The sequence below is a fragment of the Coturnix japonica genome, chromosome 5, assembly GCF_001577835.2.
Source record: "Coturnix japonica isolate 7356 chromosome 5, Coturnix japonica 2.1, whole genome shotgun sequence".
NCBI lineage: Eukaryota > Metazoa > Chordata > Aves > Galliformes > Phasianidae > Coturnix > Coturnix japonica.
In genome coordinates, this window is record NC_029520.1 from 29,057,577 (window position 1) to 29,075,722 (window position 18,146).

Genomic DNA, 18,146 nt, shown 5'->3' on the forward strand with positions numbered 1-18,146 from the left:
AAAAGTTTGAGTTCAATATGCTACTACTGAGGGAAAAACAGTCTACAAGGTCATACTGGGATTAATAAACTGGAATATAACATGGAAAACAAATAACATGATTAAGTGGCCTTCCACCCTACTAAATGACTGACTTTGTTTGGAATTTTGTGACTAGTTCAGGGCACTACACATAAATTTTTGGAAAATAATTGGGAAGTAGTCCAGAAGAAAGCAACAAGAATAGGAGATTAATTTGCCTTTCAAATACAATTAAATATAGCTAGATCGTGTAACTTAAGTATTATTGGAAGTGCAATAGTCTGTGTATTCAAAAGCTTGTTGTCATGAAAAAAAAAAAAATTGATTCTTCATACATGAGATTGTAGCAGATTTTAGTGTGTAAGAGTAGTGGAAAAGACAGCCATTTCCAATGGTTTTGTATCTTCAGAGTTAAAGGCGTATTTTGAAATTGAGTATGTTATGATCTAAGTATGTTTTGTAAACTAAAAAGTCAGATATTGTGTATATTTTTAAAGAATGGGAGAGGCAAATGACAATCAATTAACTGAATGTTCCTTTTCGGAATCAGGTCTACGGAAACATGATGTTTGTTTTTTGGTTACGGTACGGCCCACGCAACCTTATGGCACGAAATTTGACCGAAGACGACCTTTTGTTGAACAGACTGGCTTGGTTTATGTTAGAGGCTGTGAAATCCAGGGCATGTTGGATGAGAAAGGACGTGTTATTGAAGAGGGTACGATACACCAAAACTTATTTGAAATATCGTTTTCTGGTTTTTTGGTGGTTGGTTTGTTTGGTTTTTTTTATTGGTTGGCTTTTGTTAAGAGCTTAATCATTCACTTCCTTCTCTTTTGAGTGGTACTTAATGAGTTATTATTAAATTGAAAAACAGACAAATTAAATTGATGAGCACTCCTTGAGAGGTTATTTGTTTACCTCTTATACAAGCTGATATAATGAAATGGCATTTAGCACGCTTTAGTTTTAGGATTAAAATATATTTTATTTTAAAACCTCCTAGAAATGTTATGAAAAACATGAAACAATACCATCCATGAAGTAATTTCATTATATGAATATTTCTAAAATCTGTTTCAAGAAAGACAATGGATCACTTATTTGAGTACTAATCTGCTTTTGTGCTATATTAAGTTCTAATTTTACTGTTTCATTATGGGCAGGACCTGAACCCAAACCTAGACTTAAAGGCGACTGCAGAACGTACAGAGTGTTTCTGGACCCAAACCAGTATCAACAAGACATGACCAATACAATTCAAAATGGAGCAGAAGATGTGTACGAGACTTTTAATATAATAATGAGAAGAAAACCAAAAGAAAACAATTTCAAGGTTAGGTACCGCTTATCAATACTTAAGCTGTGCAGGTGGACTGTTATCCTAAGGATTACTGAAATTTATTCATTTTAGTTGCATGTGGGTGGGCTCTTTGAACTTCAGCAAGTGATGATTTCCTTCTTACAGCTAAACGTTAGAATAACTGAAATGCAGAACCTAACTCAAATCGAGTAGTAATTAAAAAAATGAAGTATTAGTTTATAATAGTCTTTCACTAGGTGGCATACAGTATAGTTATATTTGGCCTTTAGAGGCAGGGGAATACGTGGAATATAAGCCCTGCTGATGTTCCTTTCCTGTAGACATGCAGAACTTCTGATGTATTTCTAATACAAACTGGAGGGTTTGAGAGTTCTGGAGAAGAATACAGAGCAGAAATATTTGTAGCTATTGACATGAACTGGTAACTTCCTGTAAAATCAGGACCACAGGCTCATGTCAGACACTTAATTTTCTTTAAATATGTTTTGACTGTGCTTTTATTGTTATTCTCCTTATCTGAGTGTTCTAGAGTGAAAACTTTATTGGTAATTATGGTACTCTTTGCTAGCTCTCTACTAAGAGGACAGTTTGGATTTATATAGTTTGACCACAGTGTTTGTATTTTATGTTTCATTTGTTGTTTTTGTGTGTGTGCGTGTGGTAGATGCAGTGTCTGGATATAGACTGTAACTAACCAAATACCTGTAAGTTGATGACTGATAGATACTAGTATCTTAGAATAACTTGTTTAGTCTTTAGTGTGTAATATTTACTTAGTTAAAAAGTCACTCTTCAATCTTCTTTTTTCTTGTTTTTTCCAATTTTCAGGCTGTTCTGGAGACTATTAGAAATTTGATGAATACAGATTGTGTGGTTCCTGACTGGCTACATGACATTATTCTTGGATATGGAGACCCAAGTAGTGCACACTATTCAAAAATGCCGAATCAGATTGCAACTCTAGATTTTAATGACACCTTCCTGTCCATTGATCACTTAAAAGCGAGCTTTCCAGGTTACAATATTAAAGTGACTGTTGACAATCCAGAGCTACAAGTACCTCCTTTCAGGTGATCTCAGAATTTCAAGTACTCATGCTATTCTTGCTGCAGTGCATTGTCAGATGGAGTTGAAGAGAGGTGCTCTTTCTTTTAGGAAGATAGATTCATATGTCAATATCAAGACTTATATACATATACACTGTTATATAACTATGTATATAAACAGTATATAAATATAGTACAGCATTGCTTGTAAATCACCCTGTTGAATTTATGGGGAAAGGAACAGTGTAAAATAGAATAAAGGCATGGAGTATTCATTTCTCCATTGGTATCTGGTCTCTTCAAGTTCAGCCTAATGATTTTTAAGTTAAATAGATTTTAGGTCACATTAAAACAAAGTAAGTACCACAGTTTCATCATGTATCACCATCCAAAGTTAGAGCTTTTGGAAATACTGTTCAGTAAAAACAAATAATCAGGTTTGATATGCCATTATGCTTGCTTTATTTTAGGTATTTTTTCTGAAAGAAGATGCCTACCTTTGTGACACTGAATGAGATTTACATATTTTTTTCAGTGGTGCCATTATCCAGCCTAGAACATTAGTGATTAATTTTTAGTTTCAGAAGTCATGTTCCTCATCATTGGCTTCTTTATACTTGTACAACTGAATTTCCCAGTGTTCCCAGCAGTTTTATCTTCTTTTTTCAAATATTGCATGTACAGTATATGTGGAGAATGCAATAACAGTGTCATTTATATGACAGTAGTTTGAAGGACTCGCTTATATAGACCACATGCAATTTCCTGTTGTGAACTATTATTAACTTTCACCTTTTTTTTTTTTTATTATATGAGGAGGTACTGCTGTGTATGTCTTATATAGAGACTAAAACATTACTGATGCCGTAAATGTCTCAGCTGTTGTATCATGATGATTGAATTGCCATTGGAATTCCTCCACCGTAATTTGTTTCTGAATTGAAGTGTAGATGCTTGATAACCTTTACCATAGGGAACTATAAAAAATAAAGATGAAGTGAGAGGATGAGATGTTGAAACAGTTTAGATCATTGACATGTTTTGTAAAGAAGGTGTCCATCATTTCTAGAACAGAATCAGTTTATTACAGCTGGCCAGTCAGTGGCAGTGGCATTTTATTGTATCTTGACTCCTGTCCCTTCGCCATCAGTGTTCTTCCACTTATCTTAAAGAACTGCTTTTGTCTTTTCATGCTATGTAAAGTATACTTTTGATGTACTTCTTGTCAAATATACTTCCTTAGTCTGCTGATACAATTTATTTTTTATTCCTTTCTCGTTTTCATCTATACTTTGTTTGAATCTGTATTATGATAGTTTATCTGAACAGTGACATAAAAGTCCTGTATGAGGTTGTAAGACTGTCTGGTGCATGTGTTGAAGCTTAGATTTGAATTGTATGTTTCAGGATAACATTCCCAATAATAGGAGGTAAAGGAAAGAAAAGAAAAGAGGATGGGAATGAGGAAAAACCTGAAGAAGCTAAAACACTGATTGTGGAGCCTCACATCATTCCAAACAGGGGACCATATCCATATAATCAACCAAAACGGTAATAGATGTATGTGAATTTGGTTATAAGTGCTAACAGTTCATTTTCTTAACTAAACACACACTTATTTACTTATTTTTTAATGTAATGGTGATTTCATTACCAAAAATCTTCAATATAGGAGTATTTTCCTTGGTAGTGTTACCAAATATTCTACTACAGTTTCTCTATTAAAAAGAAAAATCCATTGAAAAGTATCATGAGAAATATTTGCTTTGAGTATTATAAAGACTTTGAATGTTAGTATTAAAAATGTAACAATTCACGTAACTGCCCTTGTTTTCTCCACTTTTCTAATAACTTTTATAACAGTTGAGAGCATAGGAAAGAGCAGTACTGACTGAATATTTTTCTTCTAGAGGTGTACAAAATACCAAAATAATTAATTTTGTCATAACACTAAAATCTGAAGAGTTTCCTGCCTGAATGAAGTCTGAAAGTTTCCATTTGTTTTCAGTAATTTATGTTAAAAGCATTTGGGAAATACAGTAGTTCTGCTGCTGTACAGTATTTTATAAGTTATATACACAGGCACAAGACAAACATATACCCCTATTAAACATATGACTTAAGTGTCTTTTGAAGGTTTTCACCATTCCCATGTTGAAGATGAGTTAGGGGAGGACTGGAGTGTAACATTCACTCCGAGTTACAATATCTGCAGGAGTGTGAATACAATAGGGAAAGGGGAATCTTGGAATTTAGCAGTTCTTTGGAAAGCTTCCTATTTTCCTTGTATGCTGGGTTTGCTGAACAATGGAATATAGCGCTGATCACATTTGGACTGTTTTAATAATTGCAATAACAGGTTGCTAATCCTGCCAAGACTTTTGTAATGTTCTTTATCAAGGAATTTCATTGCAAAATGATAGTATCAGCAATAACTTGCTGTGATCAAATAAAAATAGATCTATGTATTTACTTACAGAACTCTTGATATTGCTTAAGCATTTAAACTTGGGTCTACTTCAGTTAAGTGCCTTAGGTATGCACTTAAAGCATGCAGAGTGGAAATGGCCTTAGTAGAACTCTTCTTGCTTGTGGTAGAGGAGTCCTGGAAGTTAATTTTTGACTGGCCTGTGTTAAGTTTCCTTACTGAAGGGAAGAAAAAAAAGTAGTTTGGTTTTCTCTATATCCAGGTAATCTAGTAATGTCATTTAACTTGTTATCTCAACATGTCCCTGTATTAATCAAGAATTAAAAAGGAGAATTATAGCTAAATGATTTTACAGCACTCTCAGCAAATAACTTTACTTTGCTGTAGGTGGATGATTTTTGTAGTCATTTGGCCAGTATAATTTACTGTTTTGTTTAGAGTCATGCAATTCTGGAGAAATGCATAGCCAATTAAATTGAAGCATATTTGGTTTTTTGGGGGGGTTTTGTTTTTTTTTTTAATACTGAAGCTGTTGGCAAAATCTGTCATTTTTCTGATCTTTTATCTTGCTTTGTTGCAGCAATACTATCCAATTTACCCACACTCAGATTGAAGCTATACGTGCAGGAATGCAACCTGGACTAACTATGGTAAGAATATTTTAAACTGCTCTTGTCTGTTTGATTCTGGCTTCTAGGTACATTCAGTGAAACACCTGTAATGTAATTTTGAGTAAATGAAAAGAATGAAGTCTGTTTTCTATTCTTTACCTTACCTTGTTATTCTTTATTTGTTTTTTAATTGTTTCCTATATATGTAGCCTGTCTTGAGGCTGATTTGTGTTGTGTCAATGTTTTTCTTTTAGGAGGCATTTTGAGATTGCTCTGCTCTTCCTGGCAGGTTAAGTTTCTGTCCTGTGGAGTACTGTGTTAAATTGAGCACATTTTTCATTTTTCACTTCTTTATTTTTTGTTTTGTTTTTAGGTAGTGGGTCCACCTGGTACAGGGAAAACTGATGTTGCAGTCCAGATAATATCCAATCTTTATCATAATTTCCCAGAACAGCGAACTCTTATAGTTACACACTCTAATCAGGTGAGGTAATAGTAATGTATGAATCCTGTGGTTAAAATTGAGAATGGCAGCAGATACTGAAATCGGTAGGCTTGAGGCTTCAGTTGTTTCTTAGAGTAATCATATGATAACTTGAGCAGTCTTGCCAATGAAATTTTTGAATTTCAGGTAACTCTAAGATACTTAGCAGAGATTTTCGTGGTATTTAACTGTTGAGGAGATTTGAAATTAGGAAGTGTTTTTGGAGGGGTAAAAAGCATATGCACTGTTTTAAGGTCACAAACATATGCATGCCAGAATTGACTTTAGTTAAGGAGTTCACTCGGGTACCTTTTACTCTGTCCTTCATTTTGAATAGGAAAGGCATGAAATTTAGCATGGTATATTCACTTGAGTGTTTGCTTCCCATTCATAAGAGATGGAATCTGGCTACGTACATAAATTTATTATTAATATTATAGCCTTAAAGATTATTACTCTGAAGCTGTCTGTGGTTTAGACGGATTTCTTTTAAAACTAAAGTCATCCATGTCTTTTCCCCTGTTCTTGTCAATCTTTAGGCCTTGAACCAGCTGTTTGAAAAAATCATGGCTCTAGACATTGATGAGCGCCACCTCCTGCGTCTGGGTCATGGAGAAGAGGAATTAGAGACAGAGAAAGATTTCAGCAGGTAAGAAAGAGGGTGCTAATAATACATACATAATATAGCTTATGTAAGTATTATAGCCAAGATATGTGTTGTCCATTCTTTGTCCTTGTAACTGAGCAAGGAGCTACACTTGGCAAGTTTTTCAATACAGTCAAATTCCAATAATGCAGTTTTACTTTCAGAATAGGGTCAAGTAGTTTCTATTCTTATTCAGTAGAAAAACTGTTCTCTTGAGAAACCAAAGGTAAATCTGGCAGTTACATGTTCACAAAACCAGATGCTTGAATAAGAGTAGTTCATGATGTTCTAGGTGCATACGTATTTTATAATGTTGGTCTGTTTTATGGGAAAAGTGTAATAAAGTTAAGTTTTGGCAGTTAGAAATTTTTGTGCAAATATACCACCTCTACTTGTTGCTGAATATTGTATGTACATAAAGTAGAAATAAAACGTTGTGCTTCCAGTTTTTCAGAATATTAAATAATACTAAAATTACTTATTTTGTTGGTAATATATTTTGAAGAATGCATTTGTAAGGCAAACTATCAAGTGTGCATCAGTACAAATAATTAAGAACCTGTTCTTGTAAGTGCTTGTATGCCTTTACATGCTAGTCCAGCCGATGTCAGTAGGGTTACAAGCATTCATAAATGCAAGCAGGAGATGTAAGGGTCATGCAAAACCTAATTCATGCCCATAAGAAAAAGAGTGTTCAGAGGAAGTCACCATATCATAGGTAATAAAAGGTTTTCAATGAGCAGTGTTGAATAGAGCAGTATCTTCCTGCTATATGGATACCTGTCTGTTATGATAGGCTGAGCATTATTGCAAGGCATGTTGTATATTGCCAAAAGAAGTCAGATTTATACAGAAGCTTGGATTATCAGTTTCATTTAACTTATGATGATCTGCAGACTAGTAAAACTTGCATATGCATATGTAACATATAGCATACCACAGCACCAGCATCCTCTGATACTGTTGTGGTCTATCAAAATAGGAAGCATTACTTTTGAAGCAGCCCTTAAAGTTGTGTTTTTGGGGAAAGTGTTTGTGATCTCCCATTTTGATACTTACATAAAGCAGCTGTAACTAAATAAATCTGTATGCAAAACAAGTAAACCTTGATTTCTTCTATAGGTATGGAAGAGTGAATTATGTTCTGGCTCGAAGACTTGAACTCCTGCGAGAAGTTGGGCGATTGCAAGAGAGTCTTGGTGTCCCAGGAGATGTTTCTTACACTTGTGAAACAGCTGGCCACTTTTTCTTATACCAAGTAAGGACTGAAATACCTTACAGAGACAGTATGACCTCATTGTGTTATGAAACACACTGTGTAAATTAGAGAATTTTTCAGAATCAAGTCTCAAAAATACCTATTTTCTTTAGTGGTTCAAAATACAAGATGTCTGAAGCCCTCTTTATTTACATTGCTATTGTTTTAACTCCTGCCTGCTGGCTCATTAATTAAAAGGCTAAGATTCTTGCTCTTCATTATTACTGGCAAGATTTCTAATCTGGAGTTTTCCATTTAAATACGAAAATTTGTGGGGTGCTTTATATTTTGAGCTAACATTACAGCTGCTACATAATGCTCCAAAAGAAAGCTTTTGTATTTGGAATCAGATGCATGGTCTACAAAGCAGTGATTTTCTGTATGCTGTATATCCCTCATTTCTGTTCGGTGTAGACACTGTGTCTTCTTAAGCAAGTAATGAATCTTAGGCAGACTTGTACAGTGGTACTTAAGAACACATCTCCACACCGTATGTATTTTGAGAGAAATACCTTGGGTTAGCAGTAGCGTGATTCCAGGCATTAAATGAATCATTAGGAGTTGGGGACTGCTAAGATAGGAGCACAGATCAAGTTCATCTTCTCTTTTAATTTCTTGATGAAGGAATCTAATTTAAATTTAAATGAAAGTACGTTAAGTAGAGATGACTAGGAAAATATCAGGATGGGATATAATGGAAGTGAAACAGCCTCATGGATGCCAAGGTCAGTGAATAAGGATGGGAAGGAGGAGGGGCTCCAGGTGTCAAAGCAGAAGTTCCTCTGCAGCCCTGGAGTAGAGGACCATGGTGAAGCAGTTTGTTCCTTTACAGCCTGTGGAGGATCACATGCTGCAGTAAGTGGATATGTCCTCAGGGAAGCTGGAGCCCATGGAGAATCTATGCTGGAGCAGGCTTCTGGCAAGAAGTCTTTTTCTGAAGGACTGTACTCTGTGGGAAGGATGTATGCTGGAGCAGTTCTTCATGAGGAATATAGGGGAGGTAGAAGAGCTGGGAATGGATGTAAAGCCTCAAACATCCTGATCTGTGCTAAGATTAAATGCTAGTTTAGATATGTAGGTTTTGTGGTTAGAAGTTTTTTTTTATTTAATAAAATTATTTAATAGAATAACCATTTTAACCATGTATATGAGATGACACATATCCAGTGACTGCATTATGTAAAAACACATCTGTATGACACTTTTGTTTGCCATAGGTAATGTCTCGTTGGGAAGAATATGTCAGCAAAGTGAAAGTTAAAGGTGGAAAATCACCAGATGTTTCAGATGTATCCAGTTTATTTCCCTTTCATCAGTATTTTGCAAATGCTCCTCAACCAATTTTCAGAGGCAGATCCTATGAAGAGGATATGGAGATTGCTGAAGGGTGTTTCAGACATCTAAAGAAAATCTTCACTCAGCTTGAGGTAAGACTTGTATCTGTTAAAGGTAAATAATTCTGGTAAATCCTAAAGAAACTTCACAAAGTTCCAAAATTCTTACTTGTCCTAAATTCTAGAAGTACCTGTAGGCAACTTCTTTAGTTGGCAAGGCATCCCGCAGAGCATTTCTCCCTTCAAATAATTTAGACATATTTTGCAACAGGGACAAGAGTCTAGTCCATTTTATTTTTGAGCTTAGGAAGCATCCATTTTATGTGTGTTTTATAAGTTTATATATACATTTTCTCTCAATTCAGTTCTTTTTTCTACCACAGGAATTCAGAGCATTTGAACTTCTCCGGAGTGGCCTGGATAGATCCAAATACCTGTTGGTGAAAGAAGCAAAAATCATTGCTATGACTTGTACCCATGCCGCTCTGAAACGACATGACCTGGTTGAATTAGGCTTCAAAGTAATTATATTTGTAACAGTAACACTAATAACGTCTTTTTTATGTAAATTTTTTGTTTGTCATGTTTTACTCCTCCTCTCCCCCCCCTCATTGTTTTTCTGCTATAATGCACGGGATCACAGAAGTGCAGCTTTTCTGTTCAATGTAAGAATATCAAGTTTGCCCCACTGCAGAAGGCTTTTCCTTTAAGGATAAGTTATGGCATATGGAAAGAATATAATATAGTTCAGTTGCAGATTGTTTCTAGATCTAAAGACTGATTTGTATGGGTAGGTTTGCCATTGATGTAATGGGATTTCACCCTCTGGGACTGATTTCAGTCTGCTGGTATTCTGCCTGTAAAGGAAAATCCTGCTCTGTAACTTCTGTTGTTATAAAAAACAAAACAAAACAAAAAAAAAGCCAAACCAACAGAACTTTTAATTCCCCAAATAAGCAACCGATGCTTCCTTTTGGTAGGCTGAATAACAATCTTAACTTGTATTATCTGACTGATGGACATCTCTGTACTTTTTCTTTCTCAGTATGACAACATTTTAATGGAAGAGTCTGCACAGATTCTGGAGATAGAAACCTTTATACCTCTCCTGTTACAGGTTAGACTTTTATAATAGAACATGCTAAAAAAAAAAATTAAAAAAAAATTGAAAGCCTATATTCCTGGATAATATAGAATACTAAAAAGGAAACTATCTTGTGTGGAAGGTAACATAGAACTAGTATTTCATTTTGCAGATGAAGAATAATGTGAAAATTCTTAGCATTAGTTATTTATCCTACACCACTCCATGGTGCCTGAGCATTAAACTACTGATAAGAATAAATTACTATACAGAATACTTGAACTTCTATAAATCAGTATCTTTTTTATTTTGAGAAAAAGAAATTAAATGTTTCTATTAGCAATTGAAAATAATTTTCATCCTCTTGCTTTGTAACTAAGGTAATTTCTCCCTTGATGAGTTGGACAGAGTTCAGTTTTCCTTTCTTGCACCCTGATTATAGAGGGCTTCATTACTCTTCAAGTGCCAAGAAAAGGAAGATGGAGAAACATACAAACTTAAAAACACTTGAAAAGAAAGAAATAGAGAGACTGGAAAGAATGTAGTAGTTTTCTTTAAACGATTTCAACTCAGTGTAGTTTAAGAACAAATGCTGAAATGTCCTTTGCTCTATTAGATAACCAGCTGGACTATTCATGTGTTTTAAATGAGTGCCTTGATTATATTATAGTACTTAAAGTTGTTTTAATTGATTTTAGAATCCTCAGGATGGATTCAGTCGTTTGAAGCGGTGGATTATGATTGGTGACCATCACCAGTTGCCACCAGTCATTAAGAACATGGCTTTTCAAAAATACTCCAACATGGAGCAGTCCCTCTTCACACGCTTTGTTCGAGTAGGAGTGCCGACTGTTGATTTGGATGCACAAGGAAGAGCAAGAGCAAGGTGAGTGAAATAAAACTGCATGTCTGTCTACTTCAGGTTAAGAACTGGGAAAGCACGCTTACAGTAGTGGAAACTCTGGGTTGTTAAGACAGGAGTCTGCAAAATGATGATTTAGTTGTTTTGTTCCATTGGTTGCAGCTTAGATTAGGAGGGAAGTTAGCCCAAAGGAAGTTGGTGGTAGCTGCAGCATTTGAAGAAAACTGCCATAATCCTTTCTGAAAGCTTTACTAGTAGAATGTTCATGTCTTTGTTCTCAATTTGAAAAATGGAATATACTGTGGTTCTTTTGATTTGTCAGTTTTTTGAGTTTTCCGTGATCTGGACAAAGATCAAAAATTAAAATAGAAATAATAATAAAATGTTGAGTTCAAAAGCCCATGTTAACTGCTTGTGTTTTTTTTCGGACAGTTTATGTAACCTCTACAACTGGCGTTATAAAAATCTGGGTAATCTGCCTCACGTGCAGCTTATGCCAGAGTTCAGAACAGCAAATGCTGGGTTTTTATATGACTTCCAACTTATAAATGTAGAAGACTTTAATGGTGTGGGAGAGTCTGAACCCAATCCTTATTTCTACCAGGTAAGAGAAATACTGAATGCATGCTTTAATTAATCTAGATATGGTTTATTTAATCTGTAGTGAATCAAAATACTGTAAGCCAATAGTTATGTTCTCAGATTTTTGGGTTGTGTATATACATGGTTTTTTCCTCCTTGTAATCAGTTTGAATGTTGAAAAGGATGGTAATTTGTTATGCCTTTTTGTTCAAAGTGAATGACTCTGCTTGCTGTCTACATTTGCTCAAAGTCATTGGGGTAAGGAGATCTTGTATGTAATTCATTATGAAACATTTTTGCCTGTGGCAAATTAAAGATGTTTAATTCTGCTGTACTGTCAAAACTGTGAAATAAGTGGTGGAATACCACTGTGTAAGAGATCGAAGTTTGCACTGTGACACATACTTGAGTTTGAAGAGTCAGTGTTTTGATTTAATCTGTATATAGGAATGTACAAAACTGCATTCATAAAACAATGAAACCTTCCAACAGCCAGAAGAATGATCTGGGACTGACAATTATTATAAGTGGGATGTGGGAGGAGGGGAAAAAAAGAGTTGAGAGGAGTTTAGTTATTCTAGTTCAATAAGCTCTTTTTATAATTTCTTTGTTTTTGTTTATAAATCCTTCTAATTTTAAATACTATTATCTCTATACTATCAACCTTCAATACTTAACAGATTATAGTTCCGCAGTTTTACATAAGAGAAAGTTTTTTGTGTGGTTGTATTGACACTTGTTGAGTTATATAATGCTATATTAGGATGACATTCCTTTGGGCAGACAGCTGTAGGTATAAAAATACATTTAGGTGTGAATATTTAAGATGCTGAAAATCGTTTAAATGTTTCAAACAAGTAAATAGTAATATCATTTATGGCTAATAAATATTTGGATTTTAACAAGTTAAGCAATGCTTCTTGTAGATACTAGAAAGCATCAATCAGTGCCTAACAGACTTACAAACAAATAACTTTCTCTGTCCTTTTGAACTTTAGAATCTCGGTGAAGCAGAATATGTTGTGGCAGTTTTTATGTATATGTGCCTGCTTGGTTATCCTGCAGACAGGATAAGTATCCTGACAACATACAATGGACAAAAACATCTGATCCGAGATGTCATTAACCAACGCTGTGGAAATAATCCATTGATTGGACGGCCAAATAAGGTGACTTAAAAATATACTGGGCATTGAAGCGGTTCTGTTTTTTCATGATTATCTTATTATGGAACTGATTAAATACATTTTCTGCTTTTTATGCAAGTATTCATTGACTAATAGCATGTATTTATCAACATATATTGTGTGGAATTTCACTGAGTGGTGTCATCTTTTTTTGCCTGTTTGAAACTAGTTTTACAAATAACCTGCGAAATCAGTCAAGTCTGGTGTCTCCTGGTTAAAATATGATGTTATAAAATTTGATCATTTTCCATAAACTTTTGGTATTATCTTGCCTGAGTTTTCTCTGAATTAACTAAAAATAGGAAAGAAACGGTTTATGGAGTTCCAGCATCTTCCAGAAACAGTAGGTTGATGGTTTTAGTTAGAGGTGAACTAAAGCAAAATTAGATGTTTTCATCTCTCTTCTCATTTACTGCAATCTGAATCAGAAGTTGGTGGTAAAATTTTGATGTTACACTGTAGTTAAAATGGCAAAGATTTAACCTATAGTGTTTGGTTTTTTGTTCTCTAGGTAACAACTGTGGACAGATTTCAAGGTCAACAAAATGATTATATTCTCCTTTCACTAGTGCGTACCAAAGCTGTAGGCCACCTTAGGTATGTAGAAAAGTACTTTCACACAGTAACTAAAGTATACGTTTTTCATATCAGAAAAATGTTTATCATGTGTTGCACAAAGTTTCAACCATTTCAATACATAGCAGAACTGAAGTTTAATGCTGTGTACTGAAGGAAGTTTAGACCTGTTTTATTTTTACAGCTCTCTGCTTCCCTCTTCATAACCACTTTACCCTTTAGTATTGACTATTACACTGTAAGGAGTTTATATTATTGCAGGTAGTCTGAACTTGAATTTTAACTTAGTAGAATAATAGGAATGTAATTAATGCTTGTTGAATAAATGCAGGATTAAACTTTCTATAATTGAGCTTTTTTTAATGTGATCTTTCTTTGTTTCATATCAGAAGCGTTTGAACACTTTGCGAGTTGTGTTATTCATAGTCTAAAATGTTTGCACTTCAGTTTTGGAGTGAGGTGGAAGAAGACTTGTCCATTCAGCAGTAGTGAGATGAGTTTCAGAACCTATGTTTTCTTATTCAGGGATATAGGAAGACTTTTGTGATTTGTTTCCAATGTAAAACGTAACAGTTTTTCTGGGCTTTAGAACTAAACAGTAATTTTAATATCATTAACAATATAGTAAATCTTATATGAAGGTTTTAGGATTTTAGTAGTTACTGAAACAGTATGTAGGGAGAAAAATGTGAGACAAGAGTGTTGTAGTAGATTACTCTGTATTTTCTTAAAAGAAGCACACTGAAGTCTTAATTCATGTTTTATTGAAACAATGGAATCAGTAAAAAAGTATGTGATTAATTTGGCTGTTTTGTTTTGTCTTCCTTTTTGTTTTTTCTTTTATTTTTTTGAAGAGATGTTCGACGATTAGTTGTTGCCATGTCAAGAGCCAGGCTTGGGCTTTATATCTTTGCAAGAGTATCACTCTTTCAGAACTGTTTTGAGCTAACTCCAGCTTTCAGCCAGCTCACAGCTAGACCACTTCACCTCCATATAATTCCCACAGAATGTTTTCCGGCAGCAAGACAGGTAGGAACAACTGCTATGTATTTCAGTGGTGTGCTTGTTGCCTGCCTGTTTTGAGTGGGTTATAAGACTTGAAACTGTAGCGTCTTCACTTTTAAACCACTTCTTGGATTATTACATCCCTAGATTTGACTTAGATCATAATACTCTAGCTGCTTTTAACTGATGTTTTTTTTCAACAAAACTAATTTACCATTGTAACCAGTTGCTGTTTATCTTGCTCCATAGCTGCTGCTCTGAACAGCTTTTCTTGTATTCCCACAATCAGACAGTTTTGTCTGCTTTTTTATAAGTTCTGCTTTGGCAGTTTACATTCACACTAATCTGAGCTGAAACTATGATCTAGAATATACTTTACAGATCAAGTAATTGAAACTCAGCCTGTCCTTTTGAAATTGAATTTCTTTCTTGGACTGCAGGATCACAATAAATACAGTTGCCAAAAATTGCAAGACCTGTATTTACCTACCTTTCAGAAGAATTTTGCTACTTCCTCCTTAGAAAACTTTTTTTTTTTTAAACTTCTTCAGTATATGTTTCCTAATACAATTAAATATTTTTTTTTGAATAATGGTTGTGTTTCTTTGCTTACTGAATTTCTACTTTTTTTTTGCTTCTTTAGAATGGGGAACCACCCACTCACCAAATACATATAATCAAGAATATGCCCCAAATGGCTAACTTTGTTTACAACATGTATATGCACATGATACAGAGTACACGCCACTACCAGCAGGTAAGGACCTTCTAACTATTGACAGGTATGCCTACAAAATAATACTTGTTTGGTAAGTGACCAGAAATGCTATTGTCATTTGAGACTGTTACATTTAAAATTCAAGAAGGTTTTAAGTCTGAGAGTGAGAACACTGAAATCTCTAAAATCTTGGAGTAGCAAGTACCTGAGAATGCAATTTAAGACCCTCTACATAGATCTTAAAAAAAGTGCTGAGTGCTAGACATGTTTCTGACTGTGTCCAAGAGTTCTTAGTTACTGCCAAAGAACTAGTTTGTCCAATTTTTAATTGAGGTAAACTTGTGTGTTATATTTCATTAAGTGCTGTGTAGTGGAATAGTTTTGTAATAGATACATTCTGGCCATGGTTGCAGCCTCCTGAGAGACTAGGTCATGCCTTCAAATCATTTTAATCGAATTAGCTCCCTGAATTATCCAGTCTGCTTAGCAGCTGTAGCACTTTAAGTCTAGAGGAATTTTTTTTTCAGCACTGGTTCAGTACCACACTTAATAGTACAGTGTAAGAAGTAGTGGTAGGTGACTTTCTCACTTTTTATAGTTAATTTTGTCAATGCTTAATCCCTGGAGCAGAATTCAAAACCCATTAGGAATCTTTAGTCCTTGTTGTGTATGTAAGCAGAGCTTTAAAACAGTTTAAATAGTATACAGAGATCTGCTTTTAGTCAGGTGTACTTGGATCTGTAGATGCCTAGAGACTGTTGACAGTCAGCATAACCGGAGAGGTCTTTAATGCTATCCCTGAACTGGAACACCTTCCATTTAATGTCAGGGTATATCATGTTACCTATAATATAATCATACTTGGTGCTCCCTTGTTGGTTTTTGCTCTTCTGAAGTATTTCTGAAGGTGGAAAATACTGATGTAAAAGAAATGCTATCCGATTCTGCAAAGAGCATCAGCATGTCTGAGATATCTAGTTTCTCTTCTCTATCTCAAGGAGGTTTGTTTGACTCCTTAACTGAATGTGCACCTGAACATTCTGCTAATACCAGCTATTCTTTTTAGCATCCTAGTCTTATGTTGCTAGCTAAAATTAGTTTAAAAAAAATTTTAAAACCCTGGTTCCCTGCTGTGGTGATGAATCACAGTACTGCAGCAGAAGCCAGAAAGTGAAGTTAAAAAAGAAAAATGCAGACAAAGTTTTCCTTATCCTTTCTGATATTTTTACATCATTACATTTTTTTGTTCCATTGGTCATAACAGTAGAGTCACAAAGCACAGCATGAATCTAGCTGTATGCATTACAGAAAGCCTGAGTTTGCCTCATACTTTCAGGAAATGTGTGTGTGTATATATATATATATGTGTGTGTGTATGTGTGTATATATATATATAATATGTATATTATATATGTATATATATATAATATATAAAATATACATATGTATATTTTATACACACACACACACACACACATATATATATTTTGTTGTTGTTTCAAAGTCAGAGCTCTTCTAATTCTTTTTTCCATGAATAAATGGATTATGGAGATCAGCGTGATAACTTCAAAGACTGTAAAAAAAAAAAAAAAAAAGGCTTTTCTTATCGCTGCTGGTAGTCACATTATTGCGTAGATTGGTCCAATGCTTGTCAGAAACTTGTAATATTAATGTCATCTAATTGAAGATAAGACTTTACTGTAATTAAACACTTAATTTGTCAAGTGAAACCAAGTTGCCTTTAAGCAAGATGTAACTAAACAACCATCCTTGGGAGATTTATCAAGCTTCTGTTTCATTAAAATATTTCACAGTATTTTGAGGAAGTATCCATCATGTCATTAGATAATGTCAGGCTGCAGAAATATAAGCATTTCTACACAGCCTGAGGTTGAACAGCTTCGTCATAATCTTCTGCTTACTGTATCCTTAGTGGTTTTTTGGTTTTTCTTTTGGATCTAAAGTAGTTGCTGATACTTGTAATGTTCTCTTCTTGGTTGTGCAGAAAGCATTTTGAATGCACTAAAATACTTTTACAGAAGTATTGTGTGAAAAGTATCTAAACATTACCTACTCTGTTACTGAAGTTTACATTTTTCTATACTTAGAGCTGTGGGTGAAACTTGTATACATACAGATAATGTACATATAACACTTCATAAGATGTTTCAAGGGGAAATAACTGAAATAAGTTATTAAAGACACTCGTGAAAGAGGAAGTCCAACTTATCTAGGAGTTTGTAATGATAATAGATGAGGTTGTGTTAGAAAAGGGCTTGTTGCTCCAGCAGCACTGTAGTCCCATTTCTTGGGTGGCTACTGGGATAATGAAAAGTATTTTATATCCTTGATTTGGAAGTATTGAGTTTTAACACTTGCTTTTCATGCAGAAAGAATAAGTCCCATGTGTGAGCCAAGATGGTTCATTTTATTTGTATAGGAGTAAAATGCTTATAAACGATTAAGTCTTCTAAATTTTAAGTTGTTAAACGTAATCTAAGGTGAACAAACAGCTTGAGCTAAAATAGGAATAGATGCCAGAATAATATATTTGTTGTAAAAACTGAAAACTATTTTTTTTATCATGCAGCGTTTATTGCCCCCACCTGCAATGATTGAAGAGCCTGAAACTACTCAAGAGTCTGAAGCAGAAGTTGAAGTGCAAGGTACTCAGGAAGATGCAGAAGAAAATAAGGTAGAAGAAGAAATAGTAAAGGTGGAAGAATTGAAAGTGTCAGAAGTGGATGAACATCGAACGATGCCAGAACACCCTGGAAGAGACAGTGACAGTGAAGACAGTGAACCTGAGGATGAGAATGAAAAGTGATCCAAGTGCAAATGGGAAAATGCAGTTAGAAATATGATCGCTATTTTTACATTGACTTTTTTAAGGTGATTCCATGTGTGATGTGACCTTCTCTTCCTTATTTTTACTGAATGCTTTCTGGGCAAAAAAGATTATTTGCAGTCATTCTACTGA

General features: G+C 34.6%; 1 protein-coding gene across 1 annotated transcript in view; it reads left to right on the forward strand.

Annotated features, from left to right (window-relative positions):
• AQR (aquarius intron-binding spliceosomal factor) overlaps positions 1-18,146 on the forward strand; it is a 36,463-nt gene extending 18,317 nt beyond the window's left edge. Inside the window, exons 18-35 of the mRNA XM_015864902.2 lie at positions 572-739; positions 1,188-1,357; positions 2,174-2,415; positions 3,799-3,942; positions 5,400-5,469; positions 5,804-5,914; positions 6,454-6,563; positions 7,683-7,818; positions 9,036-9,245; positions 9,536-9,673; positions 10,198-10,269; positions 10,935-11,122; positions 11,531-11,702; positions 12,679-12,849; positions 13,379-13,464; positions 14,298-14,472; positions 15,092-15,205; positions 17,757-18,146. Coding sequence (XP_015720388.1) covers positions 572-739; positions 1,188-1,357; positions 2,174-2,415; positions 3,799-3,942; positions 5,400-5,469; positions 5,804-5,914; positions 6,454-6,563; positions 7,683-7,818; positions 9,036-9,245; positions 9,536-9,673; positions 10,198-10,269; positions 10,935-11,122; positions 11,531-11,702; positions 12,679-12,849; positions 13,379-13,464; positions 14,298-14,472; positions 15,092-15,205; positions 17,757-17,993 — 2,714 coding nt within the window. The 3' untranslated portion in view covers positions 17,994-18,146. The remainder of the gene's footprint in view (positions 1-571; positions 740-1,187; positions 1,358-2,173; positions 2,416-3,798; positions 3,943-5,399; positions 5,470-5,803; positions 5,915-6,453; positions 6,564-7,682; positions 7,819-9,035; positions 9,246-9,535; positions 9,674-10,197; positions 10,270-10,934; positions 11,123-11,530; positions 11,703-12,678; positions 12,850-13,378; positions 13,465-14,297; positions 14,473-15,091; positions 15,206-17,756) is intronic.